We start from the raw sequence: 22,970 nt of genomic DNA on the forward strand, positions 1-22,970 counted from the left end.
CTTGGGGTTTGTTCATATGAAACTTAACTCTACAAAGATAGGTCAAGCCTACTTATAATTAGGCCTAAGAGTCACCCCCAAGAGAGCCTCTTTTTTTGCTCAGATGTGGCCTCTCTCTCCAGTCAACACAACAAGCAAACTCACCACCCTCCCCCAGTCTACATGGGACATGACTCCCAGGGGTGTGGACCTTCCTGGCAATGTGAAACAGAAATCCTAGAATGAGCTGAGACTCAGCATCAAGGGATTGAGAAAAACCCTAGAATGAGCTGAGATTCAGTATCAGGGAATTGAGAAAACCATCTTGACCAAAAGGGGGAAGAGCAAAATAAGACTAAAGTGTCAATGGCTGAGAGATTCCAAACAGAGTCGAGAGGTTATCCTGGAGGTTATTCATATGCATTAAATAGATATCACCTTGTTATTCAAGATGTAGTGGAGAGGCTGGAGGAAACTGCCTGAAAATGCAGAGCTGTGTTCCAGTAGCCATGTTTCCTGAAGATGATTATACAATGACACAGCTTTCACAATGTGACTGTGTGATTGCAAAAACCTTGTGTCTGATGTTCCTTTTATCTACCTTATCAACAGATGAGTAAAACACATGAAATAAAAATAAATTATAGGGGGAACAAATGTTAAAATAAACTTAGATTGAAATGCTAGTAATCTATGAAAGGGAGGGGTAAGGGGTATGGTATGTATGAATTTTTTTCTGCTGTCTTTTTATTTCTTTTTCAGAATTGATGCAAATGTTCTAAGAAATGATCATGATGATTAATATGCAACTATGTGATGATATTTTGAATTACTGATTATATATGTAGAACAGAATGATCAAAAAAGTTAAGAATGCCTGCATTTGTTTGGTGTTTTTGGTGTTTAAAATTTTTTTTAATTAATAAAAAAACAAAAACTAGTAGTCTTCTAAAAATTTAATTAAAAGAGTAAACATCTCAAATTCTTAGCACTGGTGCAAGAGTCTAATTCTCTTGAATTGGCTGTAATTTCAAAATGAAGTCAGTCCTCACATTTTGTACAGTACTCTGCCAAGCTGGAAAAATTAACCCAAATGGATTGAGGCACAGTTTCTGCTTAAGCATCATGGTCAGCCCTCAGGAGGTTGAAGGAATATCACATTACCAAGAGATGTAGTGTTACCACTATAATCGTAACTATATTTTAAGCTATTTTAATACATACTGTTCTGGTTTTAAACTGCTATATACCCCGAGAAAAGACATGTCCTTTTAATCCAATCTTGTGGGTGCAGACTTACTATAGGTGGGATCTTTTGATTAGGTTGTTTCCAGGGAAATATGACCCAACCATTTGTGGGTGGGACCTTTTGATCAGGTTGTTTCCATGAAGATGTGACCCCACCCATGAATGGTGGGTCCTAATCATTTATTGGAGTACTCTATGAAGAGAATAAAAGATGGAAAGCACTGACAGAGCTCAGAGCTGACACAGAAAGCATAAAGATGCAACCAAGTGACAGTTATTTGGAGATGCTGAGAGATGAAACCCAGAGTAGCTCCAAAGAAACTGAGGTTCCACAAATGCTTAGAGAAAAAGCCACCAGAGTCAGAAACATCTGAAAGCAGAAGCTGGGAAGGAAGGAAAGCAGATGTCACCATGTGCCTTCCCATGTGACAGAGAAACCCTGGATGTCATCAGCCTTTCTTCAGAGTCAAGGTATCTTTATATGGATGCCTTAGTTTGGACATTTTTATGGCCTTAGAATTGTAACTTGTAACTTCATAAAACCCCTTTATAAGCCAATCCATTTCTGGTATATTGCATTCTAGCAGCTTTAGCAAACTGAAACACATGCTAATTTTTAAATTCAGTTTTTTCACTAAAACATGTATATGGCTCAAGAACCAAATCACTGAACAAAGTTTATTAATAAAACAATTATCTGCCCACCCTTTTCCCTCAACCTATCACTTCTCTTTCCAGAGGCAATTTCTGCCAATTCTGCTTGGCTATTTCTGTTTTGGTACTTACCTCCATATCACCAAATAACAACCTTGTAATGCTACTTCTTACAATTTCAGTTTCACATGTCATCTCTGACTTACTTTTGAAGATGGAGGAGGAAGTCAGAGATAATGTGTAAAACTGAAAATACAAAAAGCAGTATCAAAAGCATATATAAGTTACATGCACATACACAGTTCTGTCCCCTACCCTCCCAATATACTTAGATTAAAATTTGGGTTATGATAAATATTCAGCATTTATATCATTATGATATTCACTTCTGGGCCACGGGTTACTTTTACAAACAAAGAAATAACATGCTTTCATTTTCATATATACTCTGCAATAACTATCTCTCTTTGTTTGCTTTTTTTCTACATGCTTAACATTAATTCAAGTCTGTGTCATCTGCCAATTCCTTAAATCTCTTCTCAATACAAACAACAGATACTCTTTTTTTTTGAGCAACAAGTATTGTATCTTCTTTAAGACATCTTCCCTAGAGCCTTTTTTACTTTCTCTATAAAAAGGTCTTTAATTGGACTTGCCCCTATGTCTGGTGCTTAGTTATTATCATGTGATCTACCTTCACCATTACCTTGGGGATTTCCTCTACTTTTCTCTTATGTTGGATTCTCATATTCCCTAAACTCCACACTTTTCTCTTTCTTCATTCATTCCTTTGTTTTGGCAGAGCACATCTTCAAATACCATCTTGAAAACTTTCGGGCAGGAAATTCTCTTGAAATTGTCACTGCTTAAAATTACCTCTCTGTACAGTGGAATGACAGTTTGGATACTGGAGTCAAGAGTAGAAATAATTTTCCTCACAAATTTTGAATACAATGCTTCATGGATTCTTTTAAATAACAGCTTTACTGACATATAATTAACATCTTAACATGAAAAATGCAATGATATTTATTATATTCAGAGTTGCACAACCATCAATACAGTCAATTTCAGAACATTTTAATCACCTCAACAAGAAACCCCATACCCATCAATAGTCACTCTCTGCCCACCCTCTCTCAGCCCTTGGCAACCACTAGTTTGCTTTCTGTCTCTATGGATTTGGCTATTTTGGACATTTCATATACATGGAGTCACAAAATATGGTCATTTGTGAGTAGCTTCCTTTGCTTAGCATAATATTTTCAGGGTTCTTCCATGTCAAAGCATGTTATCACAACTTCTTTCTTTTTATGGCTAAATCATATTCCGTGGGATAAATATATCACATTTACCTATTCATCCATTTATGGACATTTGAGTTATTTCTACCTTTTGGCTATTATGAATAACACTGCTGTGAACCTCCATCTACAAGTTTTTGTGTGGACATGTTTTCATTGCTTTTTGATATACACCTAGGATTGGACTTGCTAAGTCACACAGTATTTAAGCTGCCAGACTGTTTCCCAAAGCAGTTGCATAATTTTACATTATCACCAGAAGTATATGAGAATTACAGCTTTTCCACATCCTCAACACTACTTGTTATTTGTCTTTTTTTATTACAGCCACTTAGTGGTGTGACATATATGTCATTGTGGTTTTGACATGCATTTCACTGATTTATAATGATGTTGAGAATCTTTTCACAAGCTTATTAGCCACTTTATTTCATTTGGAGAAATACTTATTTGGGGTCTTCGCCCATTTATAAAATAGTTATTTTTCTGTTGAGTTTAAAAGTTCTTTATATATTGAAGATAAAATTCCCTTACCAAACATGACTTGCAAATATTTTCTCCCATTCTGGGGACTGTGTTTTCATTTCTTGATGTTTTCTTTTGCAACACAAAAGCTTTTAATCTTTAGGAAGTCCAATTTTCCTTTTTTTTTTTGCTAGCATTATTTATCTAAGAAACCACTGTTTTAATTTAAAGCCACAAAAAGTTATGCCTTGTTTTAAGAATTACATAGTTTTAGCTCTTACATTTAAGCCTTTGATCTATTTTGAGTAAATTTTACATGTGGTGTGAGGTAGGAGTCAATTTCATTCCTTTACACATGGATATCCATTTGTTCCAAAACCATTTGTTGAAAAGACTACTCTTTCCCTAATGAATTGTCTTGGTATCTTACTTGAATATCAAAAGATGATAAAATGTGAGGATTTATTCTGGACTCTCAATTCTACTCCAGTTATCTATGTCTAGTTTCACACCAGTACTACACTGTCTTGACTACTGTAGCTTTGTAGTAAATATTGAAATCATGAAATATGAGTCTCCAACTTTGTTCTTCTCTCCACTGAGTTCTAGCTTTCAGAATTACAACTGCTGAAAATTCTGATGACATTATAATTTGATTCTGTATATGTAACCTATTTTTCTCTCTCTCAAATATTTTAGGATCTTCTGTTTGTCCCCACTATCTGAAATTCCAAGATAAAATGCCTTGATACAGATCAGTTTCATCTTGGTTATGCTGGGCTTGTTATTGGCCTTTTTAAAAAAATTTATTTATTAATTAAAAAATAAGAAACAAAATAAAACAACTTACATAATCAGTAGTTCACAATATCACTTAGTTGTATATTCATCATTTCTTAGAACATTTGCATTAATTCAGAAAAAATAAAAATACAATAGAAAAAGAAATAAAATGAACACAGGAAAGAAAAAAAAAGATTATCCCTTACCCCTTGCTTTCATTGATCACTAGCATTTAAACTAAATTTATTTTAGCATTTGTTCCCCCTATTATTTATTTTTATTCCATATGTTCTACTCCTTTGTTGACAAGGTAGATAAAAGGAGCATCAGACACAAGGTTTTCACAATCACACAGTCACACTATGACAGCTATATCATTATTCAATCATCCTCAAGAAACATGGCTACTGGAACACAGCTCTACATTTTCAGGCATTTCCCTCCAGCCTCTCCATTACATCTTGAATAACAAGATGATATCTGCTTGATGCATAAGAATAACCTCCAGGATAACCTCTCGACTCTGTTTGGAATCTCTCAGCCATTGACACTTTGTCTCATTTCCCTCTTCCCCCTTTTGGTCGAGAAGGTTTTCTCAATCCCTTAATGCTAAGTCTCAGCTCACTCTAGGGTTTTTCTCAATCCCTTTATGCTGAGTCTCCATTCATTCCAAGATCTCTGTCCCACATTACCAGGAAGGTCCACACCCCTGGGAGTCATGTCCCACACAGAGAGGGGTAGGGTGGTGAGACTGCTCATTGTGTTGGCTGGAGAGAGGGGCCATATCTGAGAAACAAAAGAGGCTCTCTTGGGGGTGACTCTTAGGCCTAAATTTTAAGTAGACAACCTATCCTTTGTGGGGTTAAGTTTCATATGAACAAACCCCAAGACTGGGGGCTCTGCCTATAGCTTTGGTTGTCCACACTGCTTGTGAGAATATCAAGAATTCAACTTGGGGAAGTTGAATTTCTCCCCATTCTCACCACTCCCCAAAGGGGCTTTGCAGATACTTTTCCACTCATTGACTGAATCACTCTGGGATTCATTGGGGCATCACTCTGGACAAACCAGCAAAATCTCATGTCCTACCTGAGATTCCAAGTACTTATGGTGTTCAATCAAACTATCTACATAAGTTATATTAGGAAATGCACTAGTCAAAATATAAATTTTGTTGTTACTGGCCTTTTGAATCTGGATATCTGTATCATTCAATCCCAGGAAGATCACTTAAACTAGCTTTTCTGTTTGTTTCTATTTTCTGATCTCTTTTTGGAACTCCTTTTATTACACAGTGAATCTTCTGGATTGATCCTAAAATATGTTCTGGAGTGACCTGAAAATATACTTTTCTTTTTTCCCCCTGTTTTTCTGTGTTTTTATTTTTTTTGCTCTGTTTCTCTAAAACTTCCATAAATTAAATTCTAATTAAATTAAATTAAAATTTCCATACAATTATGTTTTAAATTTTCTATTTCATTTTTTTCATTCTTGTTCTTACATTTTGAATGATACAGAACATCTGGTCTCTCGTTTTTCATTAACAGAGCATCCTATTCTTGCTTTATGGATAAAATTATTTTTCTTATTTATTTCAAGATATTTTATTTGCTTGCTTGTTTTGTTCTCTTTCAGGTGAGAGATTTCCACCCTTGACCAAATTTGAACCTTCCTCAAATTTGAACCTGGAGTGTGCACGGACACACACACACACACACACACACACACACACACACACACACACACACACACCTCACTAAGAGCTCAAGGAATACAGGTCAGGCTTTCCGGACAGGATATTTGCTGGGGGAATTCCAGATAGCAGCACATTCAGATTTTGCTGTTTTATTTCCTCCTTCTTGGGCTGGTCAGCCATGACTAAGAAGAGCCTTCGAAACTCTTAAGTGGAATGCATTATTCTGGCTTTACTGTTTGGGAGGTTGAGTGGTTTTTTTTTTTGAAAACAAAGCAAAACAAAACAAAACTAGGGCTGGGGTGGGGGTTAAGAGTTGAGGGTAGGAAAGGGAAGAAGCTCACAATGAATATTAAATATTTAAATTTTCACTCAATTCCCCCATAATACCCACCCTTCAACTGTACCTTCAATATTTCAGAATCCCTGTTTCCCTACTCCAAAGAATGAACTTCTAGTCTTCTGAGTTATGGAAATGTCAATCACCTAGCAGTGAAAAGGAAGGAAATCTCTATTTCTAAAACAGATTTTCAGTCATGTTAGCTAGATTCTCATACCTAGTTCCTGAGGTAGCTGGTAAATTCATTCTGGAGCCTTTCTAAAGATCCTCTGTGCTAACTGGTTGCCTTTTGACTCTCCCTATAGCTAGTTAAGAATTCAGTTCTTTGGGGAGACAACTAAGTCAGTGCTCTTTTGTCCTCTCATTTTCTACCTTCTGAAGTTTTGCTCCATTTGGTCTCTCATCTGCCTTTTTCCATTTAATCAATTATTCCTAGTAAAAGAATCATTATTTCAGAAGGTTACAGAATATAAGAGCATGTGTTCAAGCCACTGTCATCTCTTAATTTATTTTTAATAAATGACCAAGTCCTCTTGTACTGGAGTATGTCAAATTTGAAAGTATACTTCAAGAGTAACAACCAATTTCAGGCAACATAAATTTTAATACATTTTTCCTTTCTATTAATAATTGTTAAAAATGCTCACAATCTAAAGGGAAAACCACTTTTAACCTACAAACAACTATGAAAAAACATGGGTTAGAGAAATTTACCATTAGAGCGCCACTGAAAATGATCTGAGTATCATTTTGAAAGGAGGGCTACAATTCCAAAAACATACAAAAACAGCATAAGCAAAGACAACACTAACATTTACCCCAGTAGATCCCTTCCCCCTTTTTTCTTCCACAAAGATATTACCCTGTGTTTTGAATTTTGCAAGCCCTGAATGATCATGTCCACTCCTTCAATTTCAATTAAATAATGCTCTAGTTTGCTAGCTGTGGGAATGCGATATACCAGAAACAGAATGGCTTTTAAAAGAAGGAATTTATTAAATTGCTTGTTTACAGTTCTAAGCCCACACAAATATCCAGATTAAAAGAAGACCATAAAAATATCCAATCTAAGGCATAAGGAAACAATACTTTGGTTCAAGAAGGTCAATGACGTTTAGGGTTTCTCTCTCAACTGGAAACATACATGGTAAACATGGCAAGATCTGCTAGCATTCTCTCTAGGCTTCTTGGTCATGAAACTCCCCCAGGGGCATTTTCCTTTTTCATCTCTAAAGGGATCTGGCTGCATGGGGCTCTCCTGGATCTTGGGGCTCTGCGGCTCTCTCTAAAAGGTCTCCTTTCAGAGGATTCAAGTAAACTAATTAAGATCCACCTGGAATAGGTGGAGTCACATCTCCCTCTAATCAAAGGTTAATACTCACAATTGGGTGTGCCACATCTCTGTAGAGATCATCTAAACAAGTTTCCAAATAGGGATTAAAAGAAACAGCTGCCTCCACAAAATGTATCAAGATTAAAACATGGCTTTTCTATGGTAAATAATTGTTTCAAACCAGCACAAATACTTAATATGAAAATGACTGCAAAACCTGTCTTTCTATCCCAGAACCAAATATCTACTTTCCTGCTGCACTGTTCAATGTTGCTGCATCAAAAACTTCCATTAATTGACTCTGGGCAGCCCTCCTAAGTATCTCCTATATCCAAACCAGTTTTACCTTCTGCATCGTCATTAAGACATCACAACACATTGTATAAACTCAGGGTCAGGTTTTGAGTCTTCCTACCTTTTCCCTGATTGCCACTGTCTCCAAGTCCTACTGATTCTGCTTCTTCAGTGAGAACCTAAAATGAATGCTCAACAATTTCAAGCTTTCAAAAGCTATAAATTCACTAGATGGAGTTGTAAGGATAAGATGTTGCAATGCATAATCTGAGACCAAAACTGATCTAAACTTCTGCTTTCTCATCATTCTTATTAGAAGAGACATTATTAGGAAGGCATTAACATTTTTCTTACAGAATTGTAGCTTTATGCTTAAGAGATAATTACAAAATTAAACCAAACAAACTAAAAGGTATTACACAGAAAACTAAGCACAGGGTAAGTATTCTTCAAATTTAAAAATTCACTTGCTAAGTCAAAAGATTTTACACTTGAAATGTTCATTCTAGTTACATAATGCAACCATCTTTCTGATACTTCATTTGTTGACTGACCATAAAAATCAGAACAACAGTGAAGAACTTTTTATTTTTATTTAGCACTGGTCTGAAATATAGGTAAGCCAGAAACCACACGAGCAACTAATAACCCTATAACAATTATTATCTTCAGTTTGTTCAGTTGTAGATACAGCCTACAGTAGTCAGGAAATGGAAACAAGGAGCATGAGGGCCTAGTAATCTGGAAGAATCTAATTTTATATCATTAAAAACTTGTTGATACATGAATCAACCAACAAATTACTTTGATGCTTTACATGTATATAATCTCATTTAAAATCCAGAACAATATTATAAAGTTCATACAATTATGGAAGTGATTCTCATAAAAAGCATTCTCATACTAGATTTCAAAGTATTTAAAAGTTGGGGAAATGCTATACCTTTCTGTAAACATATCCTATACAGTTTTCATTATACCTTTCTTTAAACATATCCTATATAGTTTGCATTATAACTTTCTGTAAACATATTCTATACAGTTTGCCATACACAGTCTTTTTATTTATTTTCTGCATTTCTATTCCATGGTTACAGAATGCCACCTAGTCAGTCATCTCATAACATATTGCCTCTCATAGAGAAAATATAAATGAATTAACACAAACTTAGTAGAATTACTAGAAACATAAAAGATTATGACAATATGGATTTCCTAATCCAAATTATCTTCTTGAATGCCTGGTTATCTAATGTTTAAGTAAGAAAAAATTCACAGGAAGGAGAACACGACAACTGCTGGGCATAAACAAGGTAGAAAAGGAAAGGTGTTTGAATCAGTAAAAATTCATCTTCCTGGTGATGGGACAAATAACTGGGGACTACTAATTTAAAATAAGTCCCATCTCATTTTAACAAGTTTTAAGAATAATCTAAATTGCTATATACTATCTAAACTGTTAACCCAGTCACAACTTTTTACCACAAAGGCACAAGTTCCTTGTATTTTAGAAGGCACGTTTCATAAATAAAGTCTACTGTGTGCCACAATGTGCCAAGCATTGTAGGGATAAAAAAAATAAGAAGATAGTCCCTGATCTGAAAGTACTCAAAATCTTCTGGAAAGACAAACAGGTAAACAGTTACAATACAGTGTACTAAAAAGTGTTATAACAGAGCCATGTATGAGGTGCATGAGGGACAATGAAGAAACACTTGGGCTTGCCTGGTGGAGTCCAGGAACACTGTATAAGGGAACTGATTGCTCAAACAAAGGAGTAAAGAGGAGAGGTGACACAGAAAGAACACAGTACTGGTATCACAGCAGGATTACTAGGCAAAGTAAATATTCTGAGCCCCATCAGTATGATATAGGAAATGACCAAGTTCTATGGCACTAGGTTTTAGGTTTAAATTAAATTTAAAGAGAAAGGAGACTAAATACTCTCTATATAAAGCAATGGAATAAAACATCCCAAGTTCCAGCAAACAGATTTCAATGAACTTTTACAACAAGCCACACACACTATAGCTAGAGGAAAAAGAAAAGAGTAGGAACAAAATGGCTCATTACCTCCTTTTGTGGTGTCATTCTGGGCCTGGACACCATGATGCAGTGGATTATGAATGGCAGAAAGAAGGTCTGCTGCTTGAACCATCAATTTTTGAGCTTCTGCAACAGCACTGGTCTAGCAAATAAACCACCAAAAACATTCTTACATATTCTTTCACTGAAAGATATACATTAAATAGGAAAATCCTATAAACAACAATGAAATTAAATGTTTTTTTGTAATGACATTGGTTTTCACAAACTATTCACTTAATATAGGATGCCCACATCCTGTTGGATAGAAATTAATTTTTTACTCACATCTATGTGTTGTATGATCATAAATTTAAAAAAAGGAAACATTTCTAGTTTATTCTGTTAATCTTACATTGAAAGCAGAGATGCAGGAAGGGAAAATTTCAACATTCCTACTCTGTCAATTCATCAAGGTGAACAAATAAAAAAAGAAAAAATAGCATTACAGAAGTTAGATCAATGAATGGTAAAGGCTGGATCTCCTATTCACCACTTAGTAACTATTCACATATTTATCTGTACTTGATTTGAGTAAATACAAACATAGGTAAAAGACAAGATCATTGCTACCAGGGCTTGATTTTGGTTCTATACAAATTTAACAGTTAATGATTTATTAAAGAAGGAAACAACAGGCCTATTTAAAATTCTCATCTTTCCTTTCCTCTGTTCAATTCACAAAATAAAACAATCCACCTCTCTATAGATAAAATGCTTTATAGCTATTTAAAAACAATTTAACTTCTATTACTTTACTCACTGATAATATAAACTGTTATTTTTATATTAATAACAGACACGGACATGTTATGGTGTAGAATGCAAAATGCATATCACCTTTCAAGAAAATCATCAGGGCTACTATAGTGTAAGTATTCCATATGCTAAAAGCTATACCCTTGCCATTGTGGTAATTCAATGGAGAAGTCCCAGAATTACTCCAGTAAGGCATTCTATCCTAAAAATACTAAAACATAGGTAGTAGATAGATCCTAGTAAAGGTCCTTACCTCTTTCTTAGTAAAGGCTATAAGCATTGTCAGTAATACTCGAGTAAATTTCACTCAGCTGAATACAGCTAAACATTGCTGGTGCTTAACTAGAAGTTAAGAAATACAAAGTCTGTTGAAGAAATTTCATTTTAAAATCTATTATTTTAACTTCCAAATCTCAAAGTCAGTAATGTAATAGAAGCACCTTCACTTATAATCTTTCAAATGTCTGAAAAAAAACTGTAGAAAATGTAATAAAACAGAGCCAGTAATTCTAAAATAGAAATACAAAGAAAACCCTCTGTATCAATAGGGCTGATTTTTTCCTATATCAAAAACTACTCCATTATCTCAAAAGTGACTTAAATAGCATTAAAAGAGGATCAGTTAAAGAGCACATTGAGCAGAGTCAGAAAACAGGATCTTGTTAAAGGTTCAACTTTTGAAAATTTTTTCTTCCTACCTCACAGGAATACTGAAGAGCTTTGAAATCATGTATTTGAAAGGGGTATATTATCATTCTATCAAGATAAATACAAGGGAAATAAAATTCTTTGCAATGTCCAATTTTTAAAGAAATACCTTAAAAAGTGCTTCCATAAATTATAACGCAGTTCAGGGACTTCCTGGAAGATGGCGGCTTAGTAAGACGCGCGGATCTTAGTTTCTTCTCCAGGACACCTACTAGGGGAGTAGAAACGATACAGAAAGCGCCCAAAGCCACAACAGAGATAAAAAAGACAGCGTACCCCATCCTGGAACGGCTGGCTGGCTGAGAGAAGCAGCTCGGGTGAGATCGCCGAGGCGCGCGGGCCTTACCGGGCGGGGTGGCAAGCGGCCGGAGTTACTCCCTTCCCCCTTCCCGGGCCGGCTGGGAGAATTGGAGAGGCGGTCCCCTGAAACAAAGACGGCTGGCGCCCACACCACGCGCAGCCCCCGGACCAACTGAGAGAATTGGATCGGAAACCCCCAGGCCGCGGAGAACGGTGACCCCATGACTCCCAGGGAACGGGCGGGCCGCTGCCGCTGGCGCCCTCCCGCCACGCTTGTTGCCCAGGGCCGACTAGGAAATTCGGACGGGCTCTTTCCCTGGCTGCGGCAACCAGCAACCCTCCCTGCGTTCGGACCCCAGGCCGGCTCAAGCCGCTTCGGCTAGCGAACCCCCAGGACGGCGAGAGTTTTCCAAAGTTTAAGGTCCCACAGCACCTTTTACTGGTGGGACCCGCAGACAAACGTGTGCCACGAGCGCCACCTACTGGGCAGGATAAGAAAAACAGAACCCAGAGATTTCACAGAAAAATATTACAACCTTGCTGGGTCCAACACCAAGAGAAATCTGAATAAATGCCCAGACGCCAGCAGCAGAAGATAACTGTCCACGCTCAAAAGATTGAGAATATGGCTCAGTCAAAGGAACAAACCAATAGCTCAAATGAGACACAAGAGCTGAGACAACTAATGCTGAATATACGAACAGAAATGGAAAACCTCTTCAAAAATGAAATCGATAAATTGAGGGAGGACATGAAGAGGACATGGGCTAAACATAAAGAAGAAATAGAAAAACTGAAAAAACAAATCGCAGAACTTATGGAAGTGAAGGATAAAGTAGCAAACATAGAAAAAATAATGGATAGCTACAATGATAGATTTAAAGAGACAGAAGATAGAATTAGTGATTTGGAGGATGGAACATCTGAATTCCAAAAAGAAACAGAAACTATAGGGAAAAGAATGGAAAAATTTGAACAGGGTATCAGGGAACTCAAGGACAATATGAACCGCACAAATATACGTGTTGTGGGTGTCCCAGAAGGAGAAGAGAAGGGAAAAGGAGGAGAAAAACTAATGGAAGAAATTATCACTGAAAATTTCCCAACTCTTATGAAAAACCTCAAATTACAGATCCAAGAAGTGCAGCGCACCCCAAAGAGATTAGACCCAAATAGGCGTTCTCCAAGACACTTACTAGTTAGAATGTCAGAGGTCAAAGAGAAAGAGAAGATCTTGAAAGCAGCAAGAGAAAAACAATCCATTACATACAAGGGAAACCCAATAAGACTATGTGTAGATTTCTCAGCAGAAACCATGGAAGCTAGAAGACAGTGGGATGATATATTTAAAATACTAAAAGAGAAAAACTGCCAACCAAGACTCCTATATCCAGCAAAATTATCCTTCAAAAATGAGGGAGAAATTAAAACATTCTCAGACAAAAAGTCACTGAAAGAATTTGTGACCAAGAGACCAGCTCTGCAAGAAATACTAAAGGGAGCACTAGAGTCAGATACAAAAAGACAGAAGAGAGAGATATGGAAAAGAGTGTAGAAAGAAGGAAAATCAGATATGATATATATAATACAAAAGGCAAAATGTTAGAGGAAAATATTATCCAAACAGTAATAACACTAAATGTCAATGGACTGAATTCCCCAATCAAAAGACATAGATTGGCAGAATGGATTAAAAAACAGGATCCTTCTATATGCTGTCTACAGGAAACACATCTTAGACTCAAAGATAAACATAGGTTGAAAGTGAAAGGTTGGGAAAAGATATTTCATGCAAATAACAACCAGAAAAGAGCAGGAGTGGCTATACTAATATCCAACAAATTAGACTTCAAATGTAAAACAGTTAAAAGAGACAAAGAAGGACACTATATACTAATAAAAGGAACAATTAAACAAGAAGACATAACAATCATAAATATTTACGCACCGAATCAGAATGCCCCAAAATACGTGAGGAATATACTGCAAACACTGAAAAGGGAAATAGACTCATATACCATAATAGTTGGAGACTTCAACTCACCACTCTGATCAAGGGACAGAACATCTAGACAGAGGATCAACAAAGAAATAGAGAATCTGAATATTACTATAAATGAACTAGACTTAATAGACATTTATAGGACATTACATCCCACAACAGCAGGATACACCTTTTTCTCAAGTGCTCATGGATCATTCTCAAAGATAGACCATATGCTGGGTCACAAAGCAAGTCTTAACAAATTTAAAAAGATTGAAATCTTACACAACACTTTCTCGGACCATAAAGGAATGATGTTGGAAATCAATAATAGGCAGAGTGCCAGAAAATTCACAAATACGTAAAGTCTCAACAACACACTCTTAAACAACAACTGGGTCAAAGAAGAAATTGCAAGAGAAATTAGCAAATACCTCGAGGCGAATGAAAATGAAAACACAACATATCAAAACTTATGGGACGCAGCAAAGGCAGTGCTAAGAGGGAAATTTATTGCTCTAAATGCCTATATCAGAAAAGAAGAAAGGCAAAAATTCAGGAATTAACTATCCATTTGGAAGAACTGGAGAAAGAACAGCAAGCTAACCCCAAAGCAAGCAAAAGGAAAGAAATAACAAAGATTAGAGCACAAATAAATGAAATTGAAAACATGAAAACAATAGAGAAAATCAATAAGGCCAGAAGTTGGTTCTATGAGAAAATCAATAAAATTGATGGGCCCTTAGCAAGATTGACAAAAAGAAGAAGAGAGAGGATGCAAATAAATAAGATCAGAAATGGAAGAAGAGACATAACTACTGACGTCACAGAAATAAAGGAGGTAATAACAGGATACTATGAACAACTTTACGCTAATAAATACAACAATTTAGAGGAAATGGACGGGTTCCTGGAAAGACATGAACAACCAACTTTGACTCAAGAAGACATAGATGACCTCAACAAACCAATCACAAGTAAAGAAATTGAATTAGTCATTCAAAAGCTTCCTAAAAAGAAAAGTCCAGGACCAGATGGCTTCACATGTGAATTCTACCAAACGTTCCAGAAAGAATTAGTACCAATTCTCTTCAAACTCTTCAAAAAAATCGAAGTGGAGGGAAAACTACCTAATTCATTCTATGAAGCCAACATCACCCTCATACCAAAACCAGGCAAAGATATTACAAAAAAAGAAAACTACAGACCAATCTCTCTAATGAATACAGATGCAAAAATCCTCAATAAAATTCTAGCAAATCGTATCCAACAACACATTAAAAGAATTATACATCATGACCAAGTAGGATTCATCCCAGGTATGCAAGGATGGTTCAACATAAGAAAATCAATTAATGTAATACACCATATCAACAAATCAAAGCAGAAAAATCACATGATCATCTCAATTGATGCAGAGAAGGCATTCGACAAGATTCAACATCCTTTCCTGTTGAAAACACTTCAAAAGATAGGAATACAAGGGAACTTCCTTAAAATGATAGAGGGAATATATGAAAAACCCACAGCTAATATCATCCTCAATGGGGAAAAATTGAAAACTTTCCCCCTAAGATCAGGAACAAGACAAGGATGTCCACTATCACCACTATTATTCAACATTGTGTTGGAGGTTCTAGCCAGAGCAATTAGACAAGAAAAAGAAATACAAGGCATCAACATTGGAAAGGAAGAAGTAAAACTATCACTGTTTGCAGACGATATGATACTATACGTCGAAAACCCGGAAAAATCCACAACAAAACTACTAGAGCTAATAAATGAGTACAGCAAAGTAGCAGGTTACAAGATCAACATTCAAAAATCTGTAGCATTTCTATACACTAGTAATGAACAAACTGAGGGGGAAATCAAGAAACGAATCCCATTTACAATTGCAACTAAAAGAATAAAATACCTAGGAATAAATTTAACTAAAGAGACAAAAAACCTATATAAAGAAAACTACAAAAAACTGCTAAAATAAATCACAGAAGACCTAAACAGATGGAAGGGCATACCGTGTTCATGGATTGGAAGACTAAATATAGTTAAGATGTCAATCCTACCTAAATTGATTTACAGATTCAATGCAATACCAATCAAAATCCCCACAACGTATTTTTCAGAATTAGAAAAACCAATAAGCAAATTTATCTGGAAGGGCAGGGTGCCCCGAATTGCTAAAAACATCTTGAGGAAAAAAAACGAAGCTGGAGGTCTCGCGCTGCCTGACTTTAAGGCATATTATGAAGCCACAGTGGTCAAAACAGCATGGTATTGGCATAAAGATAGATATATCGACCAATGGAATCGAATAGAGTGCTCAGATATAGACCCTCTCATCTATGGACATTTGATCTTTGATAAGGCAGTCAAGCCAACTCACCTGGGACAGAGCAGTCTCTTCAATAAATGGTGCCTAGAGAACTGGATATCCATATGCAAAAGAATGAAAGAAGACCCATCTCTCACATCCTATACAAAAGTTAACTCAAAATGGATCAAAGATCTAAACATTAGGTCTAAGACCATAAAACAGTTAGAGGAAAATGTTGGGAGATATCTTATGGATCTTACAACTGGAGGCGGTTTTATGGACCTTAAACCTAAAGCAAGAGCACTGAAGAAGGAAATAAATAAATGGGAACTCCTCAAAATTAAACACTTTTGTGCATCAAAGAACTTCATCAAGAAAGTAGAAAGACAGCCTTCACAATGGGAGACAATATTTGGAAATGATATATCAGATAAAGGTCTAGTATCCAGAATTTATAAAGAGATTGTTCATCTCAACAACAAAAAGACAGCCAACCCAATTACAAAATGGGAAAAAGACTTGAACAGACACCTCTCAGAAGAGGAAATACGGATGGCCAAGAGGCACATGAAGAGATGCTCAATGTCCCTGGCCATTAGAGAAATGCAAATCAAAACCACAATGAGATATCATCTCACACCCACCAGAATGGCCATTATCAACAAAACAGAAAATGACAAGTGCTGGAGAGGATGCGGAGAAAGAGGCACACTTATCCACTGTTGGTGGGAATGTCAAAGGGTGCAACCACTGTGGAAGGCAGTTTGGCGGTTCCTCAAAAAGCTGAATATAGAATTGCCATACGACCCAGCAATACCATTGCTAGGTATCTACTCAAAGGACTTAAGGGCAAAGACACAAACGGACATTTGCACACCAATGTTTATAGCAGCATTATTTACAATTGCAAAGAGATGGAAACAGCCAAAATCTCCATCAACAGAAGAGAGGCTAAACAAACTGTGGTATATACATACGATGGAATATTATGCAGCTTTAAGACAAGATAAACTTATGAACCATGTAATAACATGGATGGACCTAGAGAATATTATGCTGAGTGAATCCAGCCAAAAACTAAAGGACAAATACTGTATGGTCCCACTGATGTGAACGGACATTCGAGAATAAACTTGAAATATGTCATTGGTAACAGAGTTCAGCAGGAGTTAGAAACAGGGTAAGACAATGGGTAATTGAAGCTGAAGGGATACAGACTGTGCAACAGGACTAGATACAAAAACTCAAAAATGGACAGCACAATAATACCTAATTGTAAAGTAATCATGTTAAAACACTGAATGAAGCTGCATCTGAGCTATAGGTTTTTGTTTTGTTTTGTTTTGTTTTGTTTTGATTTTACTATTATTACTTTCATTTTTTTCTCTATATTAACATTCTATATCTTTTTCGGTTATGTTGCTAGTTCTTCTAAACCAATGCAAATGTACTACGAAATGATGATCATGCATTTATGTGATGATGTTAAGAATTAATGATTGCATGTGTAGAATGGTATGATCTCTAAATGTTGGGTTAATTTCTTTTTTTCCGTTAATTAAAAAAAAAAAAAAAGAGAAGGGATAATTGGAGATGAAGGGATACAGACTGTACAACGGGACTGGATATAAAAACTCAGAAATGGACAGCACAATACTACCCAATTGTAATGCAATTATGTTAAAACACTGAATGAAGCTGCATGTGAGGTATAGGTTTTTTGTTTTTGTTTTTTTTTCTTTCTATTATTGTTTTAATTCTTATTCTGTTGTCTTTTTATTTCTTTTTCTAAATTGATGCAAATGTACTAAGAAATGATGAATATGCAACTATGTGATGTTATTAAGAATTACTGATTGTACATGTAGATTGGAATGATTTCTAATTGTTTTGTTAATTCTTTTTTTAATTAATAAAAAAAAAGTGGAAAAAAAAATTATAACGCAGTTCATAAAACTACAACATTAAGAGGTAGACTTCTCTGATATTATCTACCAGAAAATAAGTTCAATTACTTCTAGTTCAACTTCTGGATCTCTTTCTTCTCCTTGTCAACTTCAAGTACTCTAAAATTTTAAAAAGCTGAATTAAAACACACACTGCAAAGTATTAGATTATAAATATTCAAGATAAAGCACCAAATGAATTTATTGAGTATACAAGAATCCATTTTTAAGAATTGTGGTAAAAAAGCTATGTCCAGTATTTATTTTCCTCCTATTAATACTCTACATGTAAAGTTCATTTTAAGATATGTTATAAAGATCACACAAAGAATCAGGCATTGAAAACAGCAAAAGCAAAAAAGTGAAACATAAGCCAAAGCACAAAGCATATTCTACTTTCCTTTAAAATGGCTTATTAATCAAAATTCCTGGTACTCTCAAAACTAACCATCTTAAATTAGAAACCTTTACAAACTGCATCAGATAGGTAAAATACTGATCTGTTCTATACTAACATCCAAAACATCCTGTTAGTACAAAAGTAATATATGAGCTGACTATTTCATTAGACAAAACTTCAAGACATTCTGGCAGAAATATGGGTTCTAGCCCTGGTGCTGCCACTTACAAGTCATGTGTCCTTAAGTAAGATTAGAGAGGCTACTTAACTCTTCTAAGTTTACTTCCCTCCTTTAAAAGTAGGACATTGTACATTTAATTGCCTGCTTCACTGAGTAATTATAACTATCAAAATTTGATTCCTGGTGCCTGCCCATGCAAAAATAAAAATATATATATAAAACAATGTAAAATTGCTTTGACAACCATACTATGTAATACAAATTATAGAAATATAATTTTTCTTTTTTATTCTTTATCTAAGAACCAAATCATCAGGGTCATGTGACCAAAGGATGTCATACAGAAAGCTAGATCTCTGCTTTCACCAGATTGAGGACACTATCACATACTGAGTTCACCTACTCTGTTCTAGACACTGTAATAGGTATTAAAAATACAAAGGTGAGGAATATAGTCCCTTCCTACAAGGACTTTAAAAATCTAGTGGAGAACCAAATACAATTCTAAAAATAGCATAATAATTCAAAAATACTGATAAAAGGTTAAAACAAGAGGGTTAAATTTCTAATACTTAAAAGTGATATTAAGTAATTTACCAGGAAATCCTCTAACATTCTCCAAATTCATTACAAAAAAATCACAGCATACAGAAGGGAGGAATGTGGTCCTATTTATACTAGCTGTTTGCAACTAGGTAAAGTTAATGTGACATTTAGAAAAATATCAAAACTCTATACCAAAGAAAGAAAACACAATACACCTTTACTCTTCTTTGCATGTCATCCTCCACATCTTTTAGCATGCCTAAGGAAAGACATAATAAGCTTTAAAAAGCAACAAATTATTTGGTCCATGGACCTTGCCTATGCCAAAAAAAAAAGAAGCATAAAAAATCAAGTGGAAAACTGGTGAATTATCTTACAAATAATAAGATAGCTTTACCTGTAACTCAAAGATCTGTCACACTGTTAGCCATTTTAAATCCATAAGTCATTGACCGAAAATCTTCCTATAAAGAAAAGGAATAATTAGGCCATTGAAGAGCAGCCAAACCATCTACCATACTTCTCTTAGAAAATCACTATCTAAGATGGTACTGGAATATCATCTTGCTAGTTTAAATGTTGCTACTGTATATAACAAGCTTTCCTTATAGGCAGCATACTCTTAAAACATCATATTCTAATGCTGTCTCTGTCCTTAATTTCAGTTGCTTATCCTCAGGCAATTTTAGTATACCTACATTTAATATGTTCAACCTACAAAATAAGGCTAATGCTAATTATACAAAACAATCAAAACTTAAAAATATTCTCATGTTCACTGATGAATATCAATAATTATAGCCCAGAACCCCCAATCTTGGGGTTTGTGAGCCCCAATCTTCGGGTCTGTTCATATGAAACTTAACTCCACAAAGGATAGGTCAAGCCTACTTAAAATTAGGCCTAAGAGTCCCCCCAACAGAACATCTTTTGTTGCTCAGATGTGGCCTCTCTCCCAAGCCAACACAAGCAAACTCACCACCCTCCCCTTGTCTACGTGGGACATGACTCCCAGGGGTGTGGACCTTCCTGGCAACATGGGACAGAAATCCTAGAATGAGCTGAGATTCAGTATCAAGGGGCTGAGAAAACTGTCTTGACCAAAAGGCAGATGGGTGAAATGAGACAAAATAAAGTGTCAATGGCTAAGAGATTCCAAACAGAGTCGGGAGGTTATCCTGGATGTTATTCTTATGCATTAAACAGATATCACCTTGTTAGTCAAGATGTAATGGAGAGGCTGGAGGGAACTGCCTGAAAATGTACAGCTATGTTCCAGTAGCCATATTTCTTAAAGATGATTGTATAATGATAAAGCTTTCACAATGTGACTGTGTGATTGTGAAAACCTTGTGTCTGATGCTCCTTTTATCTATCTTATCAACAGATGAGTAATACATATGGAATAAAAATAAATTATAGGGGGAACAAATGTTAAAATAAATTTAGTAGATTGAAATGCTAGTGATCAATGAAAGGGAGAGGTAAGGGGTATGTTACATATGAATTTTTTTCTATTGTCTTTTTTTCTTTCTCTGAATTGATGCAAATGTTCTAAGAAATGATCATGATGATGAATATGCAACTATGTGATGATACTGTGAATTACTGATTATATAAATAGAACTGAATGATCATATGTTAAGAATGTTTGTTGTTATATATTTTTTAAAAATTAATAAAAAAATAATTGTAGCCTCATGATAGGGTTGCAAGACTTTGACAAACTCATAAATCAACATTTATAAAACAACACCTGTTTATACACTGTTAGGTCACAATGGTTATGCCTTATCAAACAGAATTACTCAGTGATAGTAAAATTACATTTCCCCTTTGTTCCACTGGGAAGTAAAAGATAATTCACATGAATTCCCCCAGCATAACAATTTTTAAAACTGCTAAATCATTAAAAATTAAATATTCTGCTAGACTAACTTTGAAAAGTTTCAATTTAACATCATCTGATTCAATTAAGCCACGAAACTCATTAAAGGAGTATTTCTGCATATAACAATTCCTATGAAAATGTACACAAAAGCCTAATTTAATGCAGCAATTACAGAAATGGTCTAATTTAATGCAGTAATTACAGCAATTACAGAAACAGAATTTTTTCTGAGTATTCACTTAATGCTTGTAATTACATCTGACAAAGAAAACAAAACAGATCCCTGGCCTCAAAGAACTTAGCTAAGGGTACATTGTAAGACTCACAGGATCAGAACTTTTAAAATCTCAAGTTTTGTTAAGAGCCATAAACCTATCCTCTAGGTAAAGTTTATATTCTACCTCTACTTGGACATCAAGTAGAATTCTCAAAGTTTTTACCTCTCTAAAAAGGAACTCTTGATATCCATTCCCTAGAGTTTATCACACCATCACCTATAGCCAGTTACTCAGGCCAAAACCAGGCCTCAACTTTCATCTTCCCAAACCCTATCAAATCCATCAGAAAACCCTGCTGGCTCTATCTTCAAATTTTATCTTTAATTTAACCACTGTCACAACAGATGAGGTTCACGTACCATTGGCTTATGTCCACAGCAACAAGACTAGGTATGCTCACCTGGCCAAGTTGACAACTGAATCTAACACATGTCCACCCCTTGTCAACTTGGCAACTTCAAGCATCACCTTAAACAGGTGCAAAAACTTCTCTTCTTGCTGTGCGCCTGTGAATCTCAAAACAAGTTATCTGATACCAATATGCAAAGGAGGATAAACACTGGATCCATAGGGAGAAACTGGAAGGAAAACCTGCAGGCAAACACCATTGGATTTCAAAGTCTGAAAGTCATTTATCCTTCGGCTGTAGAAAGTGGCAGTCCCACCCCTTCCAAGGGCCCATGCGTTGGCCGGCCTCTTTCCAAATCAACCTCGGGGAACATTGAGGAGACCACCTCTGGGCTCCACTCTCTCCAGGCATCAGGGCCACCCCTGGGCTCTCTGTCATTTCTGGGGCACACGCTCATCCCCTCCACATGGTGGCAGCCAGGCTCTCCCAGTCCCCCAAGGAGTGTGCTACACCTTTTCCAAGGCCTGAGGCTGCACAACTATTCCACTGCAATGAGAGGGGAGAGTCATCCTCACCCTTCAGGGTTAGCTCACCCTCTCTCTGTATGTGGGTGGGTCCACTCTCCTGGCCGAGGTTTCTTGGCTTCAGACCCTAGCTTCCATGGTTCTCACTCTGCAAACTCCAATTTTTTCCCTTTGGTGTCCTCCTTTGTCAAGATTGGTAGTAGTTCCATTTACACCAATAGTCTCTTCAAACCATCCAGGACTTCTCCATCATTCTCTTCACATTTCCTCCAAAATCTTCCCTTTAGCCATCCAAAAACTGTTCCAACATATCTGGTATTTGCAAACCGCAGCAGCACCCCACTCTCCGGTACCAAATCTGTTCTAGTTTGCTAGCTGCCAGAATGCAACACACCAGAGATGGATTGGCTTTTAATAAAAGGGGATTTATTTTGTTAGTTCTTCAGAGGAAAGGCAGCTAACTTTCCACTGAGGTTCTTTCTTATGTGGAAGGCACAGGGTGGTCTCTGCTGGTCTTCTTTCCAGGCCCCTAGGTTCCAACAACTTTCCCCCGGGGTGACTTCTTTCTGCATCTCCAAAGGCCTGGGCTGAGCTGCAAGTGCTGAG

At 36.1% G+C, this 22,970-nt stretch overlaps 2 protein-coding genes across 6 annotated transcripts in view; both read right to left on the reverse strand.

Annotated features, from left to right (window-relative positions):
• The window catches only part of LOC143672704 (N-alpha-acetyltransferase 35, NatC auxiliary subunit-like), an 81,116-nt gene extending 69,200 nt beyond the window's left edge, over positions 1-11,916 (reverse strand). For both annotated transcript variants that reach the window (XR_013169951.1, XM_077147258.1), the window contains exons 1-2: positions 11,755-11,916; positions 10,167-10,281 (exon numbers count right to left, since the gene is read on the reverse strand). Coding sequence is in view for 1 of the 2 variants with exons in the window: in XM_077147258.1 (XP_077003373.1) it covers positions 10,167-10,281; positions 11,755-11,772 (133 nt within the window). In the remaining variant the exon portion in view is untranslated. The remainder of the gene's footprint in view (positions 1-10,166; positions 10,282-11,754) is intronic.
• Positions 11,917-19,537: 7,621 nt separating this feature from the next.
• The window catches only part of LOC143672703 (N-alpha-acetyltransferase 35, NatC auxiliary subunit-like), a 133,519-nt gene continuing 130,086 nt past the window's right edge, over positions 19,538-22,970 (reverse strand). For 3 of the 4 annotated variants that reach the window (XR_013169949.1, XR_013169950.1, XM_077147257.1), the window contains one exon: positions 19,549-19,786. Coding sequence is in view for 2 of the 4 variants with exons in the window: in XM_077147257.1 (XP_077003372.1) it covers positions 19,727-19,786 (60 nt within the window). In the remaining 2 variants the exon portion in view is untranslated. Of the gene's footprint in view, positions 19,787-22,970 lie in introns of all 4 variants that reach the window. The other variant, XM_077147256.1, reaches the window with a different exon arrangement.

Source organism: Tamandua tetradactyla, assembly GCF_023851605.1.
Source record: "Tamandua tetradactyla isolate mTamTet1 chromosome 1 unlocalized genomic scaffold, mTamTet1.pri SUPER_1_unloc_2, whole genome shotgun sequence".
NCBI lineage: Eukaryota > Metazoa > Chordata > Mammalia > Pilosa > Myrmecophagidae > Tamandua > Tamandua tetradactyla.